This window comes from Zeus faber (assembly GCF_960531495.2).
Source record: "Zeus faber genome assembly, chromosome: 18".
NCBI lineage: Eukaryota > Metazoa > Chordata > Actinopteri > Zeiformes > Zeidae > Zeus > Zeus faber.
The window spans coordinates 313,773-340,722 of record NC_137210.1 but is presented as its reverse complement, the minus strand read 5'-3'; the positions used below and the strand labels follow the sequence as shown (position 1 = coordinate 340,722).

At 42.0% G+C, this 26,950-nt stretch overlaps 1 protein-coding gene across 1 annotated transcript; it reads right to left on the bottom strand.

Moving 5' to 3' along the window:
• Positions 1-16,110: 16,110 nt before the first annotated feature.
• Positions 16,111-23,272, bottom strand: tsc22d1 (TSC22 domain family, member 1). The gene is made up of 3 exons (XM_080019809.1): positions 23,162-23,272; positions 21,999-22,050; positions 16,111-16,483 (listed from the first exon to the last, which is right to left on the bottom strand). Exons 1-3 carry the CDS (start codon positions 23,257-23,259, stop codon positions 16,217-16,219), a joined length of 417 nt encoding a protein of 138 aa, XP_079875935.1. The 5' UTR covers positions 23,260-23,272; the 3' UTR covers positions 16,111-16,216.
• Positions 23,273-26,950: the final 3,678 nt, after the last annotated feature.

The window sequence follows — 26,950 nt, the reverse complement described above, 5'->3', positions numbered from 1 at the left end:
CGGCGAGCCATGGCCGGAGTTGTGTGCACTCCTTGCACCGCTCTATGCCGGAGACTCTGGAGACCAAATTCCAAGCTGTGGAGTCCACAGTCGATGCCAGAGATATGCGGAAATTCCCTCCTTTGGGGGGAGGCTCACATTCCACCATGGCATTGAGGGCACTAAGACAGTCTCTACCGCCGCCGGCCTCGTTTACACTGCCGCCAGACTGTCCATCGCCTGCCCGGGCCTCCGCTCCTATGCCAGTTGGTGGCTCCTCCACCGCCACGGACCCCGCTGTTTTCAACGCCACGGAGCGCTGCCTCGGCTACCGCAGCACAATCTCCACCCGTTGGGGCCGCCCCGCGGCCACTGACTTGGACCACCTGCATGCACTGCCTCCGGGAGGACAGTGCTCTCCTGGCTCGGCTGCTGCTGCTGTCCCTCGGGACTCCCCTGCTGCCAGACCTCCATCCATGCTCATTACCTGCGGCTAAAACCATCTGCTACCGGGGTGCTCTCATCCGGGATATAGACTCCAGAATCCCACAGATGCTGTATCAAAACCCATCTGCCTCCACTGTTCTCATCCACGTCGGAAAGAACGATCTCAGTAACAAACAATCGGAGAAACTTAAAGAAGACTTTACAAAGCTTATTGACAGTCTTCTACAGTCGGACCGCCGATTCATCGTCTCCGGCCCGCTGTCGTGTCCCAGCTTTGGAGACACAAAATTCATGCGTGTCCTTCAGCTACACACATGGCTCAAAGGATACTGCTGCTTCTTCAACGTACCATTTATGGACAACTTCTGCACCTTCTTAAACTGTCAAAATGTCTTCAGACATGATTAAGTTCATCCAAACTTTCATGGATCGCGCCTCCTCGCCTTCAACATGGAACTTACGCTGATGTGAAACTTATGTTCTGTTCGCTGCTGATATTTGGTGAGTCCGATCCACTCTGACCTTAATGACTGTCACTCTGCTTTATAAATTCCTGTAGCTATAAACCATAGACTGAAATTAGGTAACTTCCCTGTAACATACAGGAATCTAAACAATTTACTCCCGGTTCGGACTCAAACTCTCAGTACCCCGCTAAGCCATGCACCTACAACAATAAAAATGTCTCTTTTAAATGTCAGGTCACTAACTAACAAGTCATTTTTAGTTAATGAGCTTACCCATAACCATACCCATAACCTGGATTTCTCTCTACTGACTGAGATCTGGCTGGATAGAAATGGCACAGTCGCACTCATTGAGACAGCACCTCCTAATTTCAAGTTCATCCAGACCACTAGAGCTGATAAGAGAGGTGGAATAGCTGCTGTCTTCTCTATCTATACCTGCAAGGAAATCCTCCTTGGAGAATTCACATCTTTTGAACCCCTTGCTACATCCATAAACTGCAGTACCGTTATTTTAATCATCACTGTCTATCAGCCACCAAAATCTAAATGTGGCTTTCTTGATGAATTCTCTGAGCTACTGTCCAAGGTCTCCCCTGATTATGATTGCGTAATTATCTCAGGTGATTTTAATATCCATGTTGACAATGAAGTAGACCCAAATGCTCAACACTTCATTAGCCTATTGGTGGCATTTGACCGCACTCAGCATGTTTCTGGACCCACGCACAATAATCACTGTACCCGGTGTCATGGATGATGCTATTTCAGATCACTGTTGCATATTCTTTGATGTGTCTGCTCTTCCTGTACAACAGAGGAGTACCCAAACAATTGAAAAACGTACCATTAACAATAAAATTTATTGAAACCTTTAAGAGAATTGTAAATTAGTTACCGCTGTTCATGGCATCATCAACTGAGGATCCTGTGAACAACTTAAACTTAAAAATACAAAATATCATTGATATTAGTGCACCTGTTAAAACTTAAAACATAAAAAAACAAAAAGCCTCCTGGAGAAATGGAGCAGTTGTAAGGCAGCTTAAGAGAGAGTGTCGCCAGACAGAACGAAAATGGAGAAAGACAAAACTTCAGGTTCATCATGAAATTTATAAGGATAGACTCAATCAGTACAACATAGAAATAAAACAGGCCAGACAGTCTTTCTTCTCAAAAATCATTAATGAAAATGGTAAATTACTGATCTCCACTGTTGATCGACTTATTAATCCACCATCTACAATCAGAGATGCTCTCCACTGAAAAATGTGAGGAGTTCGCTACATTCTTCAGGAACAAAATTATAGCTATCTGAAAAAATATTAGTGCCTCAACATCCAGAAATGAACCTAACCTTCAGTTCTCCAGTAATATGACTGCTGCCATGTCTCATTTCGTCCCCTTAGACATAAAAAGACTGGACGATATTGTTGATCAGCTCAGGTCCTCCACATGCTGCATGGACCCCCTCCCTACCACATTTTTTAAAACTGTTTTTAACTGCCTAGCACATGAGGTATTAGAGATTTTAAATGGCTCTCATCAATCCGGTATATTTCCTTCAGCATTTAAAACAGCTGTCATTATACCACTCCTAAAGACGAGCGATCTCGATGCAACAGTTATTGCCAACTACAGGCCCATTTCCAACCTTCCTTTCCTCAGCAAAATACTTGAAAAAACAGCTTAGCCTAAGCTTAACAACTATGTTACCTCAAACAGCCTTTTAGACGCCTATCAATCTGGCTTTCGACCTCACCATAGCACAGAATCAGCACTTATTGAAGTTCTGAACGATCTACACATAAACACTGATGCACAAAAACTATCTGTTCTTCTGCTCCTGGATCTCAGGGCTGCCTTCGACACTGTTGACCAACAGATTTTATTTGCGAGATTACAAAAATGGGTTTGCCTATCTGGTCCGGTTCAAAATTGGTTCAAAACCTTCAAGATTCAAGATTCAAGATTCAAGATTTTTATTTGTCACATACATATACATACTTCCATACATATATGCAGTGAAATGTAATAAACCGGAGCGCCGGCGCAGGCGACCGCTAGGGGCGGCGCCACTATCGCCACAGGACCTACAGAACCTACCTACAGGACAGGCAGTTCTTTGTGTCCATTGAAGATTTTGTGTCAACCAAAGTGGATTTTGTATCTGGAGTGCCCCAAAGGTCGATTCTGGGACCATTATTGTTTAACCTCTATATGCTTCCACTTGCACATATTATAAAGAAACACAAAATAAATTATCATATTTATGCAGATGATTCACAACTGTATATATCCCTATCTTCTGATGACCTACTCCCCATACATTCCCTCACTCAGTGTGTTAATGATATTAATGCATGGATGTCACAGAACTTTTTACAACTGAACAAAGACAAAACAGAAATACTCATCTTTGGTGCAAAGGCTCAAAGACAGAAAATTGCAGCTCATCTTAGTTCTCTGTCCCTGGAGAGCAAGAATGAAGGCAAAAATCTGGGTGTAATCAAAGAAGGCAATCTAAATTTTAAAAGCCATATCAATCACATCACAAAATCAGCCTTCTATCATCTAAAAACCTTTCAAAATGAAGAGACTTCCTGTCAAAAGCAGACTGAAAAAGGAATCCATTCATTCATAACGAGTAGATTGGACTGCTGTAATGGCCTATTCACCGGCCTCCCGTAATCAGCTGTGCAGCAGCTACAGTTAATCCAAAGTGCACCTGCAGTGTTCTCACTGGGACAAAAAGGTTTGAACATATCACACCTGTTCTTAGATCTCTACATTGGCTCCCTGTCAAAACTAGAATTGATTTTAAGATTCTGCTACTTTTGTATAAAGCTATAAATGGCCTTGCACCTCAGTATATAAAATAAATGCTAATTATACACAAACCAGCAAGAACTCTCAGGTCGACAGGCAGTGGTCTTTTAAATATACCTCGTACCATCTTTAAAGCAGGAGAGGCTGCCTTCTGTATCTATGCCCCAAGTAAATGGAACACCCTTCCGGGGGACCTGAGAGAGGCCCCCACACTCAATACTGTAAAAAGCAGGTTAAAAATCTTGACTGACTGATGTGTCTGTCTGTCTGTCTGTCTGTCTGTCTGTCTGTTTGTGTTGCTGGTGTTGTGGGTGCTGCTAACCTTATACCTAAACCTAACCCTCGCTTACCTTATAGCTGAAATTGAACATCTCTTACCTTATACCCTAACTTAAACATCTCTAACCTTATACCTCAACTTAACCGTCTCTAACCTGAATGACTTCTCCGGTTCTGGTGAGAGCTACCACTTCCGGTTCGGATGACGTCTTTGCGTGTGTGTTGCTGTTGTCTTTTTTGCTGATGTTTTTGTTGTTGCTGTGCGTTACTTCGTGGAAATGAGATGGTACACACTGTTGACTCAATACAGATGAGGAGAATTCTGGTTCCGGTGACATCTTCGCTTGTGCACTGTTGCTTACAGTGAGAGGATCATGAGAAGGGTGTGTTTTCGGAGAGAGTCAAAAGGATCTCCCTCCCAGGTCTGAATGAAAACTTGACTCGTAATTTAGGGACGTTGATCAAAGGACCGTCACTGAATAAAGATTGTGCGGTGCACACAGTTTAAATTTCCCTTTCCGGTGAGGGCTGCCACATCCAGTTCCGGTGACGTCTTTGCTGTGTGTTTCTTCGTTGAGATGCGATGGTACACACTGTTGGCTCAATACAAATGAGGATATTTCTGGTCCCGGTGAAAGCTGCCACTTAGGGCTCCGGTGACGTCTTCGCTTGTGCGCTGATACTGTTTTTGTTGCTGTTATTGTCATTGGTGTTGTTGCTGCTAACTTTATACCTTAACTGGTGTTGTCGTTGGTGCTGCTAACCTTATACATTACATTACATTACATTGCATTGCATTGCATTTAGCAGACGCTTTTATCCAAAGCGACTTACAATTATTCAAACACCGACGGATTTTATACATAAACTTAACCATCTCTGACCATATTCCTTGACTTAACCATCTCGAACATTATACCCAAACATAACAGTCCCTAAACTTAGACATCTCTAACCTTCTACCTGAACTAACCTGAGTAATTTTTCCAGTTCCGGAGAGAGCTACCACTTCCGGTTCCAGTGAGGTCTTTGCGTGTGCGCTGCTGTCTCTTGTTTTTGCTGTTGTTTTGCTGTTGTTGCTGCTGGTGATGATGTTGCTGCTGTTGTTGTTGTTGTCTTCTGTGGCTGCTGCTGCTATTTCTGTTGCTGTTGTTGTTTCTGTTGTGACATTACAGCAAGAGGATCATCACTTGATCAAAACTTGATCCGTAACTTGGGGATGCTAAATAAAGGACCGTGACAGGATTAAGATGAGCACTGATTGGGCACACAGTTGAAATGTCCTTTTCTGGTGAGGGCTACCACTTCCGGTTCTGGTGACGTCTTTGCTGTTCGTTACTTCGTGGAAATGAGATGGTACACACTGTTGACTCAATACAGATGAGGAGAATTCTGGTTCCGGTGACATCTTCGCTTGTGCACTGTTGCTGCTACTGTTGCTGCTACTGTTGCTGCTGTTTTGTTGCTGCTATTGTCTGCTGCTAGTATTGGTAAACATCTATAACCTTATACTTCAACTTAAACATCTCTCACCTGAGTGACTTTTCCGGTTCTGGTGAGAACTACCACTTCCGGTTCTGGTGACGTCTTTGCGTGTTGTTGGCTGGAGTCGATTTTATTGTTCTTGTTGTCTTTGTTGTTGCTGTTGCTTTTGTTGTTGCTGTTGTTTCAGGGGCATTCTTTTGTAATGACCAGCTGACAACTACGTTCTCTCTTTCTTTTTTGTATTCCCTTGTAAAGCACATTGTGTTGCCCTGTTATGAAATGCGCTTTATAAATAAAGTTTGAATTGACTTGACTTGACTTGACTTGACTTGACTTATTGATTCAGTAAGGAATGGGAGATCGGATAATGATAACTCCAGACATTCTGTTTGTTCAATGTCTCGCCATCCTTGGTCCAATTGTTGCTCTGGTTGTAACCATTTCATTATAAATTGAAGATGGTTCACTAGATTGTAGTATCTGAAGTTTGGGCTGCTATACCTCCACAATCTTTGTTTTTCTGTAGTGTTGCTAGTTTAATTATTGGTTTCTTGTATTTCCAATAAAATGTATTGACTATTGAGTCTAGAGTATTAAACCAATGTACTGTTGGTTGCACTGGGGTCATTGAATAATAGTCCCAGTTTCACAATCACTCAAACTATTGCAAATGCACACTCTTTTGTGCCGGCTCCAGTTTGGCTCCATTGAAATTGAAATTGACATGGCAGGCGCAGAACCCGGGCCATGGACGCCAGGCACGGACCACATGCTCAGAGCCAAATGTCTGTATAAATGATTTTGCTCAAGGACTTGCCACTCATACAAATCTGCGTGAACCTGCCAATGTTCTCTTCTTTCCCCATGAAGGATGTATGTAAGAGCCTACAGCTGCTTACATTAGGCTCGGAAAGGAGGGGTCAAAGTTGACTTGCCGTGGCTTAAAGAGAAAAATTATCCTCCAGAAGATGGTGGCACAGGGTCTTCTGAGCACTTTGCTCATTATGACAAATTCCACGAAGACTATTCACATTAAAGATGCAAGAGAAGTACTTGCAGAGAATAGAACTGGTGCCACAGTTGGCAGGCTGGGTTAATGCGCAGGCAGTGGAGTGACTATTCTCTAAGATAAAGAAGAACAACTACTTCCTGAATGTGATGAGCCATCAACCCACATTTTTTGAATGAGGAACATTCTCCACTATTATAATACAAAAGTCACCAAAAGATTTGAAGAGAAGCTGTGTAGGACTCTTAATGTGGATAGGAAACTTGATGTGAATGGACAGGCTACACTGTGATATCTTTTTGTTTGTTACTTATTTACTGCCATTGTCATGTGATGTTTCTAAAATGTTGTACATAGCCCCGTTGTTACAAAAATTGAAGGGTCACTTTAATCTGCAGTTCGTCAGTCGGTGGTTTTAAATAAAGGGGCAGACAGATGCTGGTTTTTACTTGTACAAGGGTCGGGTCAGGGTCTCTCGAGCAGCTCTCTGAGTCGAACAGTTTTTTTTAGGGAGTGAGAAGTAATATAATGGTCAGTTCGACATCACAGATACAGAGAATGTACAGTCAGCTCGACCTCACAGGTATAGAGAATAATTGGTCAGGTCAAGATAAGGCAAGATTTGAGAATAGGGCCAGCTTTTTGGCAGCAACCCAAGGGAGAACACAATTTAAAAGGTAGGTGAAAGAATGAAGCCTGTGTGCTCAAATAAAGGTATGTGACTGGGGCCACATGAAGTTGTGTTCTTCATTATGTGTTTGCATGTACTGTATGTTTATGTAATTACATGGATTTAGATATATTGTTACACTGTCTAAGTCTGTAATCCACAACATTTTATTGTTTCCTTTCCCTCTTAAAATCATATAATCAATTGTGTACTATAGGATCACCTCAAACCCAGTGTGGGGTACAGTGAGAGACTTTGACAAAGGCGTCAGTTCTCAAGCCCCACAGATCAACATGGACCCTGACAGGTCATCCACTTCAGGAGAAACTGTTAACTGGAAACATGATTGCTTAGCTCATTTAACGCCATAAAGCTATGATTCTAATCTATTAGACTATTGTTGTTTATTCCATGTCGTTGTTATTCATTAACTAGAACTTCTATAACACATACTTGTTTTGACGTTTTAGATTGACTTCATTTGATAAGAGAAGGCCAGTAAATTAGTTAATCATAAAAGACAAATGCATCATGAGGGAGAACCTTCTCACCATGGGCCTATAAAGGGAAATGGACTCTATGGTATGTAATTTCCCTAGTTGAGAAATGTATAATTACAGATTGAAATGGTTTGATCTAATTGAATATATTTACAGGTGGGGAATGGTTGTTTCCAGATAATTAAAGGGTTGTACAGCAGCAGGTATGTCTCTAAACTAACATAAGTGTGTTTATAAACTGCATTATTGACCGATTTGAAATATTATAATTCTACAGGGGAAAACCATTAATGTGGTCAATTTGTATGCCCCATCTACATGCCTCCCACCCAACAATTGTGACACACTCTCTTTCTCAGTTGCTGTTGTAACATTGATAACATTTGAGTCAGATAAAGTGAAATTAAACAATGCAATAAATCCCTTGTATTAGGAGGCTGATGTAGTTAGGAAGGATGTAGGTCCCGATGTGTACCCCAGGGCACTATCTGCTTTATGTTAGCGTATGCTTTGGGACAAAGTGCATACGTAACTGAATGGCAACCTGTATAGTCAGGGACATCATTGATTATTTATGACTTATTTGTATGCTTTGGACTACAAAATTCTGTTGTGATGTTGTTGGTCAGGACTCTCTATTATGTTATAATAGAATAGTTTTCATTATCTTACAATGTTGTAAAATGTGTGTAGTTTCCTTATGTCAAAGGCTGCATATTCCCTCTCGGTGATGAGACCAACCATGAAAGAAATATGCTATCTGGACTCGAAGCACAAGGCTTTGGAAATGAGGCTTATCAAACTCTATCAAGGTTACCTTAGGAAGACAAAATCTTATGGGGTCACGTTCCTATGAACTAACCACTAACTCTTAAAATTATAGCGGTCCTATTCAGTTGGCCTTTTTGCATTGCTTGTTCTTGTTCCCAGTCATGTTCCTTTGACTGTATTCAGCGTTCAACATGTAAACACACAGCATGTTTTTTAGTACCTTCTGAAGACCAAACAGTGACACTGGGATTTGTCTATTCAGAGGCATTGCACAACATCCTGCAACAGAGAAGTGGACAGACAGAAGTTGCCTGGATTTAAAAGTAACAATAGTCTGTAACAATTTATTTTACATCCAGTATTTGCTGTCACATTTGTTTGGTAAACATGTCATTGTGGCGGACAAAGGGGCTTGGTCAAGCACCAGCTACAGACGACAGCACGGTTCCTTTTCCCGCAGCCACCAAGCTGCCTCAAATCGGCCCAATCAGTGCCCACTCAGCACTGATTGGTCCGACTCGAGGAAGGGAGTTTTCTTAATGGTTGTCTGTCTTACAGAGGGGATCAGCGCACAGGCTCGTCAGCAGCCCAGCAGCAGAACGCCATTCCTCCTGGCCCCAAGATCATTATTATCCACCTCAATATTATAAAATCATCTCCCTTATCATTTATACTTGTGGCCAGCATACCTTATTATTTAAAGGGAAAGTAAAAACTCTTGCGATGTTGGCGCACCACGGCCAGAAAAACTCTGTCTCCCTCCCTAAGCCCTTACCTGTGGGCAGGAACGCTCTGTCCCCTGTCCCCACTCAGCTCCCAAGGCGGTGCTGCCGTGGGAAATCAGGGAGGTGGGCAGACATCTTGTTAGGGGTGCAGACACTGCGGGAGGCCCAGCTAAAAACGCCACGACTGTCCTCGGATGGAGCTCGGCCAAGTGGTCCTGGTCGCAGGCCTGCCGGACCCCTCCCCCGGTCGGAAAGGAGCCTACCAAGTACTGGTAAGGCAACAAGGCGGTAGACATCAGGCTTTGCTGGTCTCAGGCTGTTCGCAGACGATGGTCCAGCAACGCCTGGTTCGACCCGGAACTTTGGTGGAGGCTTCACAAGTGGAGGTTGGTTGTGTGCATGGGGATGTTAACATATATCCGATGGTCCAGCTCTAAATTTGTATCAAGGGAAAAAAGCTAGGGTACAGGTTGGGGTTAGTTCCCGCCTGTCACACTCCCTGAATTTGGGCATGGATTGGCCAGGGTTTGACACGTTGATAAGAGAGGCTGGGGGAGTGCATTCACAGCCGGTAGGGAAATGTGAGTGTTGCGTGGGTGCGATGGGTGCAGGGGCGGCGGGGTCCCAAGTAGGGTCTCCCCTGGTCCTTTTAACCTTCGCTATCAACGATTTTCCACTGGAACAGTCACGAGACGACACCCTTGGTGGGGCCTTTGAGGGGGTCGTTAAAATCAAAGGCGTAATGTCGCGCCCAGATGCCGTGCTCACTCCCCCGTATTTTTTGGTGATTAGAGACAGGTTATATCGAGTGAGCCATGCCACTCAGACAGGAGGAAGATAACCCAGTTGTTGGTGACGAAAAGCCGCCTTGAAATGCTCTTCCAGGTGGCTCACCAAAACCCGATGGCTGGTCACCTTGGTCACGAAAAAACATGACAGCAGCTTCTATTGGCCGGGCATTTGGGTAGATGTGCGTAAATGGTGCGTTGCGTGTCCTGAGTGCCAGTTAGTCAACCCTCCGGCTATGCCAAGAGCGCTGTTAAGACCCCTCCCCCTAGTCAAGGTCCCGTTCAGTATGGATCTCATCAAGCCGTTAGAACGCAGTGCCTGCAGGTATTGTTTTGTGTTAGTCCTAGTGGATTATGCAACCCGGTACCCAGAAGCAGTGCCCCTGCGCAGTATTTCGGCCAAAAGTGTGGCACTGTCGTTATTTCAGGTCATCTCCCAAGTCGGGATTCCGAAGGAAATCCTCACTGACCAGGGCACTACCTTTATGTCACTTACACTGTGGGAACTTTACGAGTTACTGGGCGTCCGCTCAATTCGGACCAACGTTTATCATCCCCAGACTGACGGCCTGGTGGAGCGGTTTAATAAAATGCTGAAAAACATGATTCGAAAGTTTGTTCACGATGATAGCCGTAATTGGGACAAGTGTTTGGACCCCCTGTTGTTTGTGGTGCGGGAGGTTCCCCAGGCCTCCACGGGATTTTCTCTGAACTCCTCTTTGGCAGGAGACCCCGGGGGACTCTAGACCTCTAGACTCTAGGAAGGTCCTAGCACCAGAAAGAATGAAATTCAGTATGTTATTTCAGTGTCGCTTCTCTGATGTTTTCTCCTCCCTGCCAGGCCTCACGTCCCTCATCCACCACCATGTGGAGATGAACCCGGGGTGAAGGTGCGCTTTCGGCTGTATCACCTGCCAGAACACAAACATTTCCACCTACATTTTAATGCGGTGGAAATGTAAACTAGCACAGGTGGTTCACAACTGTTTTAGTCATTATCTCTGTTTTTCTGTCTCATAAAAAGGCCATTTGTGTTAACACTCAATGTATGCTTTTCCCGGCACCGATAGTTTTCAATGTTTTTCTTTGTTGAAACATGTTCTCAGCTATTACTGAAGGCAACAGCGAATCACATGGCTAGTCTCAGAATGGGACACAACTTTCCATTGGTGTAAGGCCCTCTTCAACAGATGCAAAGGTAGACTGATCAATATCACTGCTTTTAGGCATGACTGTATCTTTCTCTTTATTCTGCAGAATAAATATCTTTATTACTCTCAGTTTGTTTTCCTGTAGCGGGAAGATTAACCTCACCAACAACACAGCAGAAATTCTCCAACAGGTGAAATCTGCTGTTTTAAAAGCTTATCGTTAGAAGCTTATTGTCAAGAATTTAGGAAAAAACGCGATCAGTAGACTAATGTGGAATTTGCGTGTGACTTGCGGAACACGCTGGTGTTCCGCTGCTAATGCTGACTGCTTTAAGAGCCTGTTTGAGTTAGTGGTGTTGGAGTGTTTTAAACATTTGGTCCCTTAGTGCGTCACAACTTATGTGAGTGAACAGAAGGTCACCACTGCTGAGTTGGCAGATGACTTTGTCTTGACTCATAAGGGTAGTTTTGTGGACGTAGGGGTAGTAACTAAGGCAGTGCTTTATACTCATTATGTCATAATACTCAGTTTTCAATATCAGGTCCCTGACATGCATTTAATGGCTTGTGCGTTAGAGATGGTGACAGAGTGTATGATTAATGTCAAGGCACTGGCCATTGGAAGGATCAATGTCCAGTGTTAAGGTCTTAAAATAAGCAAATCTTTTTTACCTGCCTTGGTTTGTTCCAGCGTTCAGGGGGTTAAAGCCCATATGTGTTGATCCGGGTAGTGGTAATAAGTTTGAGCCCATTATTGCCAATGCTGTTGCGTCTTCGGTTGGCAGTGAGGAACGCGTGCCACTAAAGCTTTTGCATGATACAGGCACCAATAATTAATTTATTGTAGAGTCTGTGTTGTCTTTGTCACCCGCGACAGAAATGGGGGATTATATCCTGATGCAGGGGATGGAGTTGGAGCTGATACCTGTGTCCCGGCATAAAATGGTGCTTGACTGTGACCTGGTACCAGGTGTTGTTGCTGTCGGTGTGCGCCCTGCGTTGCCCATTGATGTTGTGGTCATGATTCTGGGAAACGATTTGGCTGGTGGTGATATGTGGGCTGATGGGCCACTTTTTCCTGTGGTCACTCCCAAGCCACTTGTGTCTGGGGACCCGGATGAGAGTGGTAGGAGGTATCCAGGGGTATTTTTAGTCTGCGCCGTGACACACGCAAAGAGCTGTGCTGTGGCTGTTCCAGACTCACCTGCGGCAGTATTAAGTGGGGGGGGGGGGATTCGGAATATATTATCTCCCTGTCTGATCTAAATCCTTCAGTCTCTCGGAAGGAGTGGGTTAAAAGCTAACAGACTGATTCATCTCTGTCCAAGTTGTTGGATAGTGTCCTTCAAATGTTGCTTATGGCTATTTTCTTCAGAATTAGTTGCTTGTGAGGAAATAGGTGCCGTGTGAGGGTGATTTTGACAGTGAGCCCCTATTTCAGATTGTTATGCCTGAAAAGTTTCATGACACAGTTTTGAAGGTTGCACATGATGAATCAGGGCACTTGGGCATGAGTAAATCTTACGACCGTGTCCTGTGGTATTTATTTTAGCCGAGGTTAAAGCATGGGTTCTCCAATTATATTAATACATGTCAACTCACAGGTAAACAGAGTCAGTCTGTCAAGTCAGCACTGCTTTGTCCCATTCCGGCTATCAACAAGTCGTTTGAGCATTTGATTATAGACTGTGTGGGGCTCTTGTCCACCTCAAAGTCGTGTTGCTCCTACATGTTGACTGTGATGTGCCAAACCACTAGGTTACCCGCTGCATATCCTTTGCGCTCAGTCCCTGCACGATCGGTAGTTAAGGTTTGAATCAATTCATTTCCATTTTTGGCATTCCGTGTGTGTGCTTCCCATTTGTTTTCACAGGTTTGAATCAACTGAAGGTGAAGCATACAGAGTCAGGGAGTGTTGGAACGCTTTCACCAAACTTTAAAGTCACTGTTGCTCACTTATTGTACTGAGGTAGGCAGCAAATGGGCGGAAGGTCAGCGGTGGTTGATGCTGTCAGTCAGAGAAGTCTTGCAAGAGAGCACTGAGTTTAGCCCCAATGATCTTGTCTTCGGGCACATGGTGCGTGGTCCCTTAGCGGTTCTTTGGGATGAATTGACAGAGGTCGACCCATCTAGAAATCTGATTGACTATGTGAAAGGTTTCCGACACCGCTTGTGTACAGCTGTTGAAAGGGCGTGAGAGAATTTGGAAGTGGCCCAGTCTAGACTGTAAAGGCTTTACGTCCGCCGGGCGGAACGCCGCCAATTCAACCCTGGTGATCAGGTTTTGGCCCTTACTCCAATTATTGGTTCGCCATTGCAAAACAAAAATCTACAGGCCCATACACTGTAGCAGCAAGTATTGGCACAAAATTAATTTATAAATTATCACCGGGTGTCATGACATTTCACTGCATGTGTATGAACTGTATGTGACAAATAACCTCTTGACTCTTGACCAACACGGACGAAATCCTACCTACTCTGTAATTTGAATTTAATAAAGCCCTATTATTCTTGTGCTGCTCCTATTGCACTTTTGATAAATAAATTACTGGATTTGATCTTTAAAATGGTGTTTTCCTATTTGTCATGGGGAGACACCATGGTTTGTTAATTTACTTTGACAATACTCCTCTTTTTAGAAAGTTTTCTTTTTATTTATTTTGCACTCATTTACACTTGTGCAATTTGTTATTTATTTTATTTATTTTATTTATGTTAGTTCCCTTATTTAATAATAATTAGAGTAAAATCCTTTTGTTTCTGATATTTCTTTCACCCCTCTTGTGTGTATTGTGGTTTGGCTATGTCCATATCAGCCTTTCCCTTATCCAGAAATTGGCGGTTTTTGACCGGGAACATCTGTTGATGTTCAACATATTTAAATCTCTCCAGTCATAATGTCTGGTGAAAATAATTCCACAATTTGCACAATTTGAATTTGTGCTGGGTTGATCATTTCAATAAAAAAGCGTCAAACGTTCCTCTGTGCTATGGTCAAGTAAGCCGTAGTTCTTAAAGCTTTCATTTTTGTTGCATGGCTATTAGTGTAATTATGATACTATCTATACCTCGAGAGATAGCTAGCTAGATGAAAAAAGAAAATTGTTCTCAAAAGGTGTGCTGATAATTCATCCAAGCCAAATTTGGATCCAGACCAAATGTGCCACGGTTTACTCCCCCTCAGAGTGGGATCAGACGATCTCCAGGGGTCCACGGCATTTTGGGGTTCATGAAAAGTTTTTGAAAGAGAAACAAAAAAACTTTTATTTATTAATTTAATTGTCGTGCCTTTTGAAGGGTACATTGTTTAATTTTTAGAAGTGTAATTTAGAAGAATGATAAATGGGCCCGATATTAAATTACATACGTGACCAGATCCTCGTTTTTTCTCTCAAAAGGCCGCTTGGTTGAAAAAAGTTTGAGAACCCCGTTTTATATTAAAACACACACACACACACACGACTGAGTACTTATTTGTTTTAGCACTTGTTACCCCTAGATTAATCTCTGATAAGACGGTTTATTCATTATAATTTGGTGTTTAATTGAAACACCTTAAACACTCCTCTAAATGGGTCACCAAGAAAAAAAAAAGGTATTCAGTTTTAAATTGATATGGTCACACCGACTGGTGGATACCAACAGTGAGTAAGGCAGGTGGTTATTCTTCCTCAACTCATTTTTATTGAAAGTCTTGACGTGCAAATGTCAAGTGCAATTGTCTTCCGTATGTTAATATCTTGTCCAATTTTTGAGAAACATGCACAAACATGAATATACAAATAATACTTGGATTCAAAAAGTTAAAATAAAAACTCAAGTGTTTAATGTTGATGGTTTTTCCTCCCATTGTTCCACTGTAAGAGCCTCATCCAGAAGTATTTTGCTGTCAAAATTAAAGTAGAAAAACATACAAATCAAACAAACAAAAAATATCAAAGCAAATAAACTTTTTTTTTTAATGAGAATTATCGTTACCCTAGGAGGAAGATGGACAACTGTGCCCCCCCATTGTCACAAAAAGGTTCTATCACCCTGAAAGTACAGCGTTTAAAAAAATAAAGACACAACAGACTGAGCAGGAGCGGCAGATTAACCCCACCCACCTATTTTAATTTGTGCTGTTGGCACCGCCCCCCCCATCCATCTCGCCGTTTTTATACAGTTTTAGAATATACAGAAATATACAGTATTTTGACCAAACTCTTTTTGGAAAAAATAAATGAGAATAATAATTGCAGCACAGCTAAATGTGTCAAAACCTGCGTGATCTTTTTCTTTTTTTTTATACAACATGCTCATCCAAGCTTTAACTAGGGCAATGGAGGGATTTAAAACCATTTTAAATACTGAAAATATTGTCGGCCTGCTTCATGAACCCAAGCATTTCATCTTTTTGACCTCCACTTCAGATGTCAGATGCTGTCTAGGTTTGTGTCGGAGATACTAATAAATACTAAATACTTGGTCTATACCCCCCATACCAGATGGGGAATTGCAATTACAGAAAGTCATCACATTCTTCATCACTGTTATAATGTTACATTTTTTTCGTTCCCTACTTTTCAATTTAGAACTTTGAACTGGAGGGAAAAAAACCCCACACTCCTATTTATGATACAGAACTCTGCAAAGCATGGCGGGTGAGGAAAAAAATAAAATAAAAAAATAAACGCACAATCGTTCCTCTTCTTATCAACACCAGTGTTGAAATTGACATTGGGTTCCGTTCGAAACAGGCACAGTGATTTTTCTCATTCTACAGTCCAGCATATTATTACATATCGGTTAAGCATTTAAGTTTTTTTCTTCAGAAGACATTCTACTCAAGATGTCCAAAGGTTATTTTGGCAAAATGTTCATTAGTGGATTCTAGAGATGACACACGAATCCCCTCCACCACAAAACACCTTAAAGCATTCCGTGTCACTGGTTCACACGCTGAATCCGTTCGAGAGTTCAAAATGTGCAAACTCTCATCTTGGTAGCATAGTGTCTTGCAGTTGGGATAGCAGGGTTCAGCTCTGCTGTTCGAGAAAATTCAGTCTGTTGTCCAGGTAAGATTGAGCCACCCACCTCGTCCTGGCCTATGGGGGGAGGGGGGTGTGAGGTACTACGCGGTGGTGCCAGCGTTGTGCAAGACGGGTTGAGCTGCAGCGACGAGGCTTTGGGGCCCTGTGGCGGCGGAGGCTGGAGCAGGAGGGGAGCTGGTCTGGACCTGGACCTTGAACTGGGCCATCTGCTCTGGGCTGGCCAGGGTCTTCAAAAGGCTGTTCTCCCGCTCCAGTTGGGAGTTGCGCTCAATCAATTCTTTTATCTGCTCCTTGAGTACCTCCACCTCCTCACGCACTGCGTACATCAGGTGGCTCTTAACCAGGTCCTGGGTGAAGGAGGAAGAGAATGTTTTCTTTTCTTTTTTTTTTTTGGTTCAATTTGATAATCGGTGAAAATTATAGTGCAACCGCAAGCTGCAGATGACATGTGATTTTTTTTTTTTCATAGTAAATTTGATTTACATGTTTGTAAATACCTCACACAACTTGTGTGAGGTATTGAGCATTGAGTTCCGTTTAGTATTTTATATTCGTGTCAATGGTTTAATATAAACTAACAGAATATCCTTTTGTCAATTATATCAAAATTCCCCGACTGTTTCCATTTGTTGTCCTTATGCTGCAAATTATGAACTTGAACTTGATGAAATAGAAAGCTCTGCCCACATTCATGTACAACTCAGAGACTAGAGATATTTATATACTGGTGTGAAATCTTTTCAGTTTGCTTAGCAACAGATCGTAAACACACACACACTGAATAGCATCAAGGCAGATGGGGTTGACCTGCTTGACAATAAATGCAAGGACATTTATTTTAAGAAAGATACTGTATATACATATATACATACATACACGTATATGTATATATGTGTGTGTGTGTATATGTGTGTGTGTGCGTGTGTGTGTGTATGTATGTGTGTATGTATATCTCTCTCTCTCTCTCTCTCTCTCTCAGCGTTTCCCTTATCTGGTAATTGCTGGTTTTTGACTGGGAAAGTCTGTTGAAGTCAGACATATTTAAATGTCTCCGGTCATAATGTCTGGTGAAAATAATTCCCTCCAAGCATCATTTGAATTAGTGCTGGGTGGATGATTTTGATCAGAAAAAAAAAAAGTCTGCAGATCTGTTCATTTTCACACTCCGCAAGTTGCAATGGAAAGCCAATCAGTTTGGACGATCTAAAGTTGAGCTTAAAGCTTCACCTCTGACCAATCACGTTTGTCGATATAGAACTAAGCCCCGCCCCCTCCCTCATGATGCGGTTGCCCTTGGTAACACAGACACGCACTACAAATGGAGCCAGCTGCAGCATTTATTAGGAACACAAAGATGATGTATCATAGGAGAGGGACACATACATCTATAGTGTGGCGTTTGTTTTGAATATATACATTCCAACCCAAAGCAGATGTTGTAATTTATTTAGACCTACTTGCCATATTTATATTGTTTTTGATTTGATCAAAATGTTATTTTAGTGAAAAGTTAAATAAAGTGGCTGCACTTGTTACTAAAGTGGCTGCACTTGTTCACGAATAGAAATTATTTGATTTCAAGTAGTAATATTCGTATTGTATTTATTTATTTTTTAAATGGCTTAACTGACAGGACCTATTTTATTTGAAATGTTTATTAAAAAATATTGTACATCTACATGTCTTGATGATGTATTTCTATGTACTGTATATAGCCTGTGTTTAAATTGAAGTCTTCCATGACACGTTGACCGGCACTATATATTTCTCGTGTGTGTGTGTGTGTGTGTGTGTGTGTGTGTACACATACGCACACATACTGTATTTATACAGTGTGTGTATATACTGTATGTGCATGTATGTATATATACAGTGTATATATATATATATATATATATATATATATATATACGTATATGTTCCGCGTTCCAAATGATTTTGCAAATTGGATTTAAGTGTCATATACATTTACGTTTTTCAATTAACCTCATGGATGGTATTGTGTCTCAGGGCTCTTTGGATCACTGAAATCAATCTCAGACACCTGTGATAATTAGTTTGCCAGGTGAGCCCAATTAAAGGAAAACTACTTAAGAAGGACGTTCCACATTATTAAGCAGGCCACAGGTTTCAAGAAATATGGGGAGGAAAAAGGATCTCTGCTGCTGAAAAGCATCAAATAGTGCAATGCTTTGGACAAGGTATGAAAACATTCGATATTTCAGGAAAACTTAGGTGTGATCATCGTGCTGTGAAGAGATTTGTGGCTGATTCAGTGCGCAGACAGGTTCGTGCAGATAAAGACAATGAGGAAGGTTTCTGCCAGACAAATTCATCGGATTAAGAGAGCTGCTGCTAAAATGCCATTACAAAGCAGCAAACAGGTATTTGAAGCTGCTGGTGCCTCTGGAGTCCTGCGACCTCAAGGTGTAGGATCCTCCAGAGGCTTGCAGTTCTGCATAAACCTACTATTGCCAACCAATGCTCACAAGCAGAAACGGTTGCAGTGGGCCCAGAAATACATGAAGACTAATTTTCAAACAGTCTTGTTCACTGATGAGTGCCGTGCAACCCTGGATGTCCAGATGGATGGAGTAGTGGATGGTTGGTGGATGGCAGCCATGTCCCAACAAGGCTGCGATGTCACCAATGAGGTGGCAGAGTCTTGTTTTGGGCCGGAATCATGGGGAGAGAGCTGGTAGGTCCCTGAAGGTGTGAAAATGACCTCGGCAAAGTATATAGAGTTTCTGACTGACATGGTACAAAAAGAAGAACCGTGCCTTCCATAGCAAAAACATCTTCATGCATGACAACGCACCATCTCATGCTGCAAAGAATACCTCTGTGTCATTGGCTGCTATGAGCATAAAAGGAGAGAAACTCATGGTGTGGCCCCCATCCTCCCCTGACCTCAACACTATTGAGAACCTTTGGAGCATCCTCAAGCAAAAGATCTACATCAAAACAGCATCTCTGGGAGGCTATTCTGACATCCTGCAAAGAAATTGAAGCAGAAACTCTCTAAAAACTCACAAGTTCAATGGATGCAAGAATTGTGAAGGTGATATCAAAGAAGGGCTCCTATGTTAACATTTAACTTGGCCTGTTAAGATGTTTTTGATTGAAATAGCTTTTGATTCAGTTTTCAGTAAAAATGACCTAATGCTGCAATTTCAACAAATTATCATTTTCAGTTCTTTACAACCTATAAATGTTTTGAAACTCTGTTGTGGATAATAATTTGTAACACTGCATTTGAAGTTTTTATTTTTGAAAAAAATACTGTTATCATTGGGAGGTTTGTTCAATAACATTGAAATTGCACCCTAACGGTTGATGACTTGAAAATTATACTGACTGTCATTTGCATTGACTATTTAGGAAAATCAGAGAAAAATATAATTTGCATAATAATTTGGAACGCTGTGTGTGTGTGTGTGTGTGTGTGTGTGTGTGTGTGTGTGTGTGTGTGTGTGTGTGTGTGTGTGTGTGTGTGTATGTATGTATGTATGTATATATGTATATACATACATACATACACACACACACACACACACACACACACACACACACACACACACACACATACATACATACATACACACACACACACCTGCCACAACAGTGTGACGGGTGACGTGAATAACATTGATCATCTTGTTACAATGGCACCTGTCAAGGGATGGGATATATTAGTCAGCAAGTGAACAGTCAGTTCTCGCAGTTGATGTGTTGGAAGCCGAAAAAATAGGCAAGCATAAGGATCTGAGCGACATTGACAAGGGCCAAATTGTGATGGCTCGACAACTGGGTCAGGGCATCTCCAAAACGACAAGTCTTGTGGGGTTCCAGTATGTAGTGGTTAGTACCTAGCAAAAGTGGTCCAAGGAAGGACATCCGGTGAACCAGCGATCGGGTCATGGGCGCCCAAGGCTCACTGATGCGCATGGGGAGTAAAGGCTAGCCTGTCTTGTCAAATGCCACAGAAGAGCTACTGTAGCACAAATTGCTAAAAAGGTTAATGCTGGCTATGATAGAAAGGTGTCAGAACACAGTGCATTGCAGATTGCTGCGTATGGGGCTGTGTAGCCGCAGACCGGTCAAAGTGCCCATGCTCACCCCTGTCTACCGCTGAAAGCGCCTACAATAGGCACGTGAGTGTCAGAACTGGACCATGGAGCAATGAAAGAAGATCCGGACCTTCTCCATAATGTGGATGGCTGGGGTTAGGGTCCGATCGAGCATCTATGGAATGTGCTGGAACAACAAGCCTGATCCATGGGGGACCCACCTCCCAAATTAGAGGACTTAAAAGATCTGCTGCTAACGTCTTGGTGCCAGATACCACAGGACACCTTCAGAGGTCTTGTGGAGTCCATGCCTCGACTGGTCAGAGCTGTTCTTGCGGCAAGAGGGGGACCTTCACAATATTAGGCAGGTGGTTCTAATGTTGTGGCTGATCGGTATACATTATATATTGTGGGAATTTGTTTTAAGAAGAATCATTCAAATCGGCGAGAACAAGAATTACTTGACGTCAGCGTTTACGTTATTGTAAAATCGCATCTAAGTTATGATGGCCAGCTTGTCTAGTCCTTTCCCAAGGCGGCGTCGGCTGAAGGGAGCAATGTCAGCAGGTCCATGAGTATGAAATGACAGAACACTAAATAATAGGGCTGCCCCTTGAAAGTTCAGGAGTCGACTTGTGGAAACCCATCAGTCGACTGAGATTCTTAAAGTCTAGCAGCCGTTTGTTTTTTTGGTCAGTCAGTGTGCATTACAATAACAGGATAAAACAGATAGTTTACAAAAAATACACAGGGATAACATTTAAATGAAGAATTATAAATAAGGGGAATCATACACATTTACTTTATTACATACATACACATTTATTACACACCACACATTTTATGTGTGTGAATCGTCCGCATCCGAACACTGACACGAACACGGCTCTCCGTGCTCCCTGATCGCTGTGCCACGTTCCACCAAATAAAACAACTAAAAACAGTGTGGGGAAAGGGCACAGAGGAACAGGGCAGGACATCGGGATGGGAATCGTTTTTAGATTTTAACGGTACTACCACTCTTACCGATACTGTTTATCGATCCGATAGTTTACTTTTTGTTTTGTTTTTTGTTTATGAGAGAAAAACTAAAACAAATTAAGAGCAGAATTAACACTGCTTTATTTTCTGCACATTAAGCATGAAGAGGGACGATCGGGTTGCAATCTGCGCTCGCCGTGCCATTGTCACACACTCAGAGCAGGGCCTTCTCATGAGTGTATGAGAGCCAGGCAAAGGGAGCCGGCCGCCCCCATCACGCATATCTCCAGCAATGGAGCGTGAGAGAGAGAGGAGTGATGTCTCTTCTGATAATAGCGAAAATGCTTCCTAGACGAATATCTCAATAGTATTGCACAGTAGAAACGATAAATATAGCCTAAGTAAATAGAATATGTTTTTTCTTAATTCCTCCAATACAGTATAGATAAGTTTGAGCTTATCGATACTACAGTCTTTCATAATTAAGCTCTGGGTTGGTCGGTACCCAACTCTAGGCATGAGCAATTGCTCGTGCCTCGTTCCTCCGCCCCGCCCCTCCGAATAGTCTATTATTTGCCAGTCGAGTACAGCCCTACTAAATAACCGTATGACTAAAAAGGGGTTGTGGTCAAAACTTTAATAATTTCTTGAACTTGTGTAGAGAGTGAGACGTTCAATCGTGTTGAGGCAAAATGTATTCATTTTTGCATGATGAAAGGCGGATTGAAAAGAGTTTTTGATCGTTTTTAGGGAATTAAATTACACTGTTATCAGTTCTATTTCTATAGGAAAAAAGAAGTCGCCAACTCACCATAGCTTGTTCAATCTTGTTGTCTATGGCCACAAAACTTGCTCCAGAAGCACTGCAAAAGAAACAAAACAAACAATTGTAGGCCATACGTTTATACAAACTAGTTTATATTGTATCACAAGCCCTTTTAACATTGAATCTATAGGAAGAACTAGTGACTTTTAAAAAGTCACTAGTACTTAAAGTTTAGTTACTAGTAACAATTTTAGTTTTACTAGTCAAAATGTATTAGGTAGTTGTACTAATGTATTAGATACTTGTAACCATTCCAATTGTTACTAGTAACTATTGTGATGTTTCTAGTAACAATTTGGACAATTTTGTCATTGAATCTTCCCCTGTTTCCGATATGAAAAATTTGCCTCCGAAATAGTATCCATTCCAATTGTTACTTGTCTCTATTCCAATTGTTCCTAGTCACGTTAAGTACTAGTACATATTCATTGTGACTAGTGCCTTATATATTTATATATGTATATTTATGCCTTTATATTTTTATTCGTAACATTTTTAATTAAACTGTGGGTACGTTGGCATACTGCATGGCACTGCTGCCTCACAGCAAGAAGGTCCTGGTTTCGATTGCCGCCTGGGGCGCTGTTGGCATCGTGCTCCGCCGGGTTATCTCCCGATTAGGGTCCTTTATGTGTGGAGTTTACATGGGGTTTCCTCCATGTAACATCGGTAAGGACCCCCACAAAAAAGCTGTATGCTGCCCGCTGCCCCCCGGACGGAGGGGGGCAGCGGAGTAGAGACCAGAGTAGAGACCATTTGAGGCGTGTGTGTTGTTCGCCGTGTGACAAATAAAGATTCTTCTAAACCATCAACAAGCTGTTTTGTGTTTGTTTTCAAGTGTAAAAAAATGTTCCTCGAAACAGCGGGAAGAGGTTACTCGTGCCCAAATAATAAGTACTAGTACTCAATTAATAGTGACCACATGAAATTATACGTTTGCGTCGAATGTCAATAATTAATCGGCAAACGTGAGCAATAAAATGGAGCTCATAGGCATTTCTGGTCTCCTAGAAAGCCTTCGACATCAAGGGGAACACGGCTCAATCTCCACAAAGCGTCCATCTGCGAACACGTTTATATATTTTCTTAAATGGCAACGACGCGGGCAGAAACTCATCCGAAAGAGGGATGCGGCCGACATTATTCACCTCTCGTCGATCTCACTGCGGGAGCCTTCTTTGGCGCCGAACAGCGACGACAGGAGAGATATGGAAAAATGTCTCAGTTGGCAAACGCCCAGGTCCATCGCCACAGTGCAGCCCTGGGTATGCATACTCTATCGTCCGCGAAAAAGAACCAAGCCAACTCCACCCGACGAGCCCGATCAGCGACATACACACGTGCCGAATTCCGTGTTCCGAGAAGCGGATGGTTAGAAATCCTCAGCGTGGCACTGTGTCCGGACGACTACTACCGCAGCACACAGGCGGGATCTAAGGTGAATCCATCTCAACTCTACTTGACTAAACCTCCAGCTCAGCCCAGCCTCCACTGAATGCCAGCGTGGTTGGCTGACTTTTATTCAGAAACGCCACTCCCACCTGCGACTCAGCTGATCATATTTGTATAATATACGCTGGAGGGGGCTGGAACTGGGAAAAACCCGATGAAGTGATAAGACAGCGCGGCACTACCAGTACAAGACACTACAAGACATGATGCACACACAGTCACTTTTTAAAAGTCATTAGTACTTATATTTTAGTTACTAGTTGCTAACGAGTAACTATTTTATTTTTACTAGTCAAAACGTATTAAGGTACCAGTACATATTTATTAGATACTAGTGACTATTCCAATTGTGATCAGTAACTATTGTGATGTGTGAATTTTGCTATGGGGCTCTGTGTTTGAGATACATATATATATTAATATGTATATATTGTGGCATTTAAATATATATATTTGCCTCCTACTAGAAACTATTCCAATTGTTACATGTATCTATTTAAATTGTACTATTCAGTCACAATTACATGAGTCCTATTTCTTATTCATTAGCGACTAATGCCTTTTCCTGTTGTTACTTGTAACATTTTATTGTTAACCAGTAACATTGTATTTTTACCCATCGTGAGAAATTACTAGTCAAAGCAGCTTGATGATAGTTTAAATCTTTAATTTCATTATTATCAATAAAAATGTTACTAGTAACAACTGGAAAAGGCACTAGTCACTAATGAACAAGTACAAGTATGCAATTAATAGCGACTAGTAAAATCGGAATAGATACTAGGCAAAGGCAAATTGATATCTGAAACACGGTGCAATGACACAATTGTCCAAATAGTTACTAGTAACATTGTCAAAGCTCCTATTAACTGTTGGAATAGCAACTAAAAATAAAAATTGACTAGTTGGTGGATTCAATGGTAAAACAGCCTAAAATCCATACATAGTTACAAGAAACCTTCGAGCTAGACAAATATACCTTTAAATATACATTAAAATATGAAATTAACAAGCGACAAAAGAAAATTCAAGTTCACCATTTAAATAAGACAACCGAAGAGACACTGATAAACCCATAACCAAACCAAAAGGTTTCTTATCTGAAAATTGCTACGTGTTTAGATTTTGCCCTCTTGTGGCCTTGTATAACATTGGGAATAAATTACTGGTGATCTTATAATGGGGACATGGCTTCCATCCATCTATGTTTCAGGCCATGACCAATCTTATTTATTGGATTTGGGGTGCGTTGAAACACACACCCAGTTGACTTGAATTGCATGCTTTAACATAATTCTGAAATTTGTTTTTTACATCATCTTTGTGTTTCTCCTCAGAGTTCTTCTCAGATTCTCCGCTCCGTGTTAGGTCTAGTTCTGGATCGACAAACCTGATTGATCAGAGGTGAAGCTTTCAGATCAGCTTTAGATCGTCCAAACTGATTGGCTTCCCGTTGCAACTTGCCGAGAGTGAAAGGGAACAGACCTGCGGACTTTTTTTTAATCGAAATGATACACCCAGCACTAATTCAGATTGTGGTTGGAGGGAACCACCGTTAAGCAGCGCATACAGCGCGGGGAGGGATATTCAATAAAAGATAAATAGACTAACCCGGCGAGGGGGCACCCACACTCGCCGCGTTTTATGAATTGATATAAAAGTGTGCGTGTGTTGTTGTTTTATTTGACCAAATGTCCTTACTGAACGAAACAAAAACATGCACCGTGCACCTGTCTGGATTGAAACACTGCACCCGCGAGCTTTTGCCGGCTATGTTTACTTACGTAAGTCAGCTTGCTGCGTGTGACGTCTTTGTTACTTCTGCGCATGCGTGTCAGTTTAGGACCGTTACCCCTTCACATTGTAATTTGATATTGCCCTTATTAAAAAAAATATGTGAACAGCCAAACAAAAAAAAACCGGATCTAAGCAATACAGGCTTGCATTGTGAACATAGCCCAAGTCTGTGTTTTTTTATGATGATGACACGCAAAAATAATACTTTGTCACAAAGTTATGGGTTTATGCAGGAACCAAATTAATTAAGATAATTAATTTAGAATTGTATTTCGAGAAGACTAAATACAAGCTACTGTACACACAGCAATATCTTATTTCTACCCTTTGTCACACCTGCTGACCTCAACATACCACAATGAGGAAAGATTTTTTCGAAACATGGTGACATTTTAATCAATATAGCCACATCAAAAGTTTTTTTATTTTGCAAATACTCATTTGGACTGGTCACCTTTTCCTTAGATGTTTATTCTCGTTGTTTTATAAGCGGCTCCTACTTTTTTACACAACAGTCTTTTCACCAGAGAACATCCAGCGTTTCTCCTCGACTTCCTCATACAGCAATATGTTCCTTTGGAATGGAATGGTAAAGTAGGCTCAAGACTGATGACAAACATGGGAGTAAAACATGCATGGTGCAAATTATGAGGGAATCTGAAGAGCCTTCAGCCAAAAAAATCTGAAAAAGGATTATAATAAATAAAAACTTATTGCAGTGCATCATGGGGGATCAATCTCATCACAATGAGAGGGGACGCTATGCTCAGCCATTGACGTATATGAGTGGAACAGTAGAAAATTCAAAAGTAAAAAGGTGTGTGTGTGTGTGTGTTGGAGGAGGGGATGCTGCGAGCGACCTCAAAATTTGAACTTATACGTCAGTTTTGCAGAACGCGATTGGTCAATGCCACCCTATTTTTCCGGGTTACGGCTATTGTTTGGGAGTGCAACTGAAATGCAACCACAACGAAATGGAAAGGAAAAGAAAGGACGGTCTCTCCAAGCTGATGCAGCGAAATGTCTCCAAATGAACCCCAATGTTTAGATCACTTAAACTAGGCGAGAAAGAGGTATTTCTTCCTCAACAACCCAAAGATGCGATGGTGCCAGGTCAGGTGCAAGCAGCAACATGCCATGATTAAAAAAAATGCCAAGTTTCATTGCCGTCATGGTTTCAGTATACAGGTACTCCTCACTTAATGACTTACCTGTTTAACGACCGTTCGGAGTCTCTGACCAGTCTGTATTGTGCACTGCTTACAATACTGCGGCATCTCAGTGTCAAGCATCTCATTGCGCAAAACCCTTTATACACTATATATATATATACACTTTATATACTATATACACTGTATACATCTCATCACCATTCTCAGTCTCGTTCAGTATGAAGGGTAAAGAGAGGGAGCTGGCTGACATGATGGAGAGAAGGAAGGTAGATGTACCATGTGTACAAGAGGCCAGGTGGAAGGGGAGTAAGGCCAGGAGTATTGGAGCCGGGTACAAACTGTTCTACCATGGAGTGGATGGCAGGAGAAATGGGGTAGGGATAGTCTTGAAGGAAGAATATGTCAAGTGTGTTTTGGAGGTGACGAGAGTGTCGGACAGAGTGATGAGCATGAGCTGGAAATTGATGGGGTGATAATGAATGTGGGCAGTGCATATGCTCCCCAAGTTCGGCGTGA

Bases quoted from the DNA above. Each gene is read 5' to 3' on its own strand.
- tsc22d1 (XM_080019809.1), bottom strand. From the start codon at position 23,259: ATGGACCTGGGCGTTTGCCAACTGAGACATTTTTCCATATCTCTCCTG. The intron at 22,051-23,161 runs GTGAATAATGTC...TTTCTTTTGCAG, and splicing joins CGCAGTGAGATCGACGAGAG to TGCTTCTGGAGCAAGTTTTG. The intron at 16,484-21,998 runs GTGAGTTGGCGA...TCCTTCACCCAG, and splicing joins ACAAGATTGAACAAGCTATG to GACCTGGTTAAGAGCCACCT.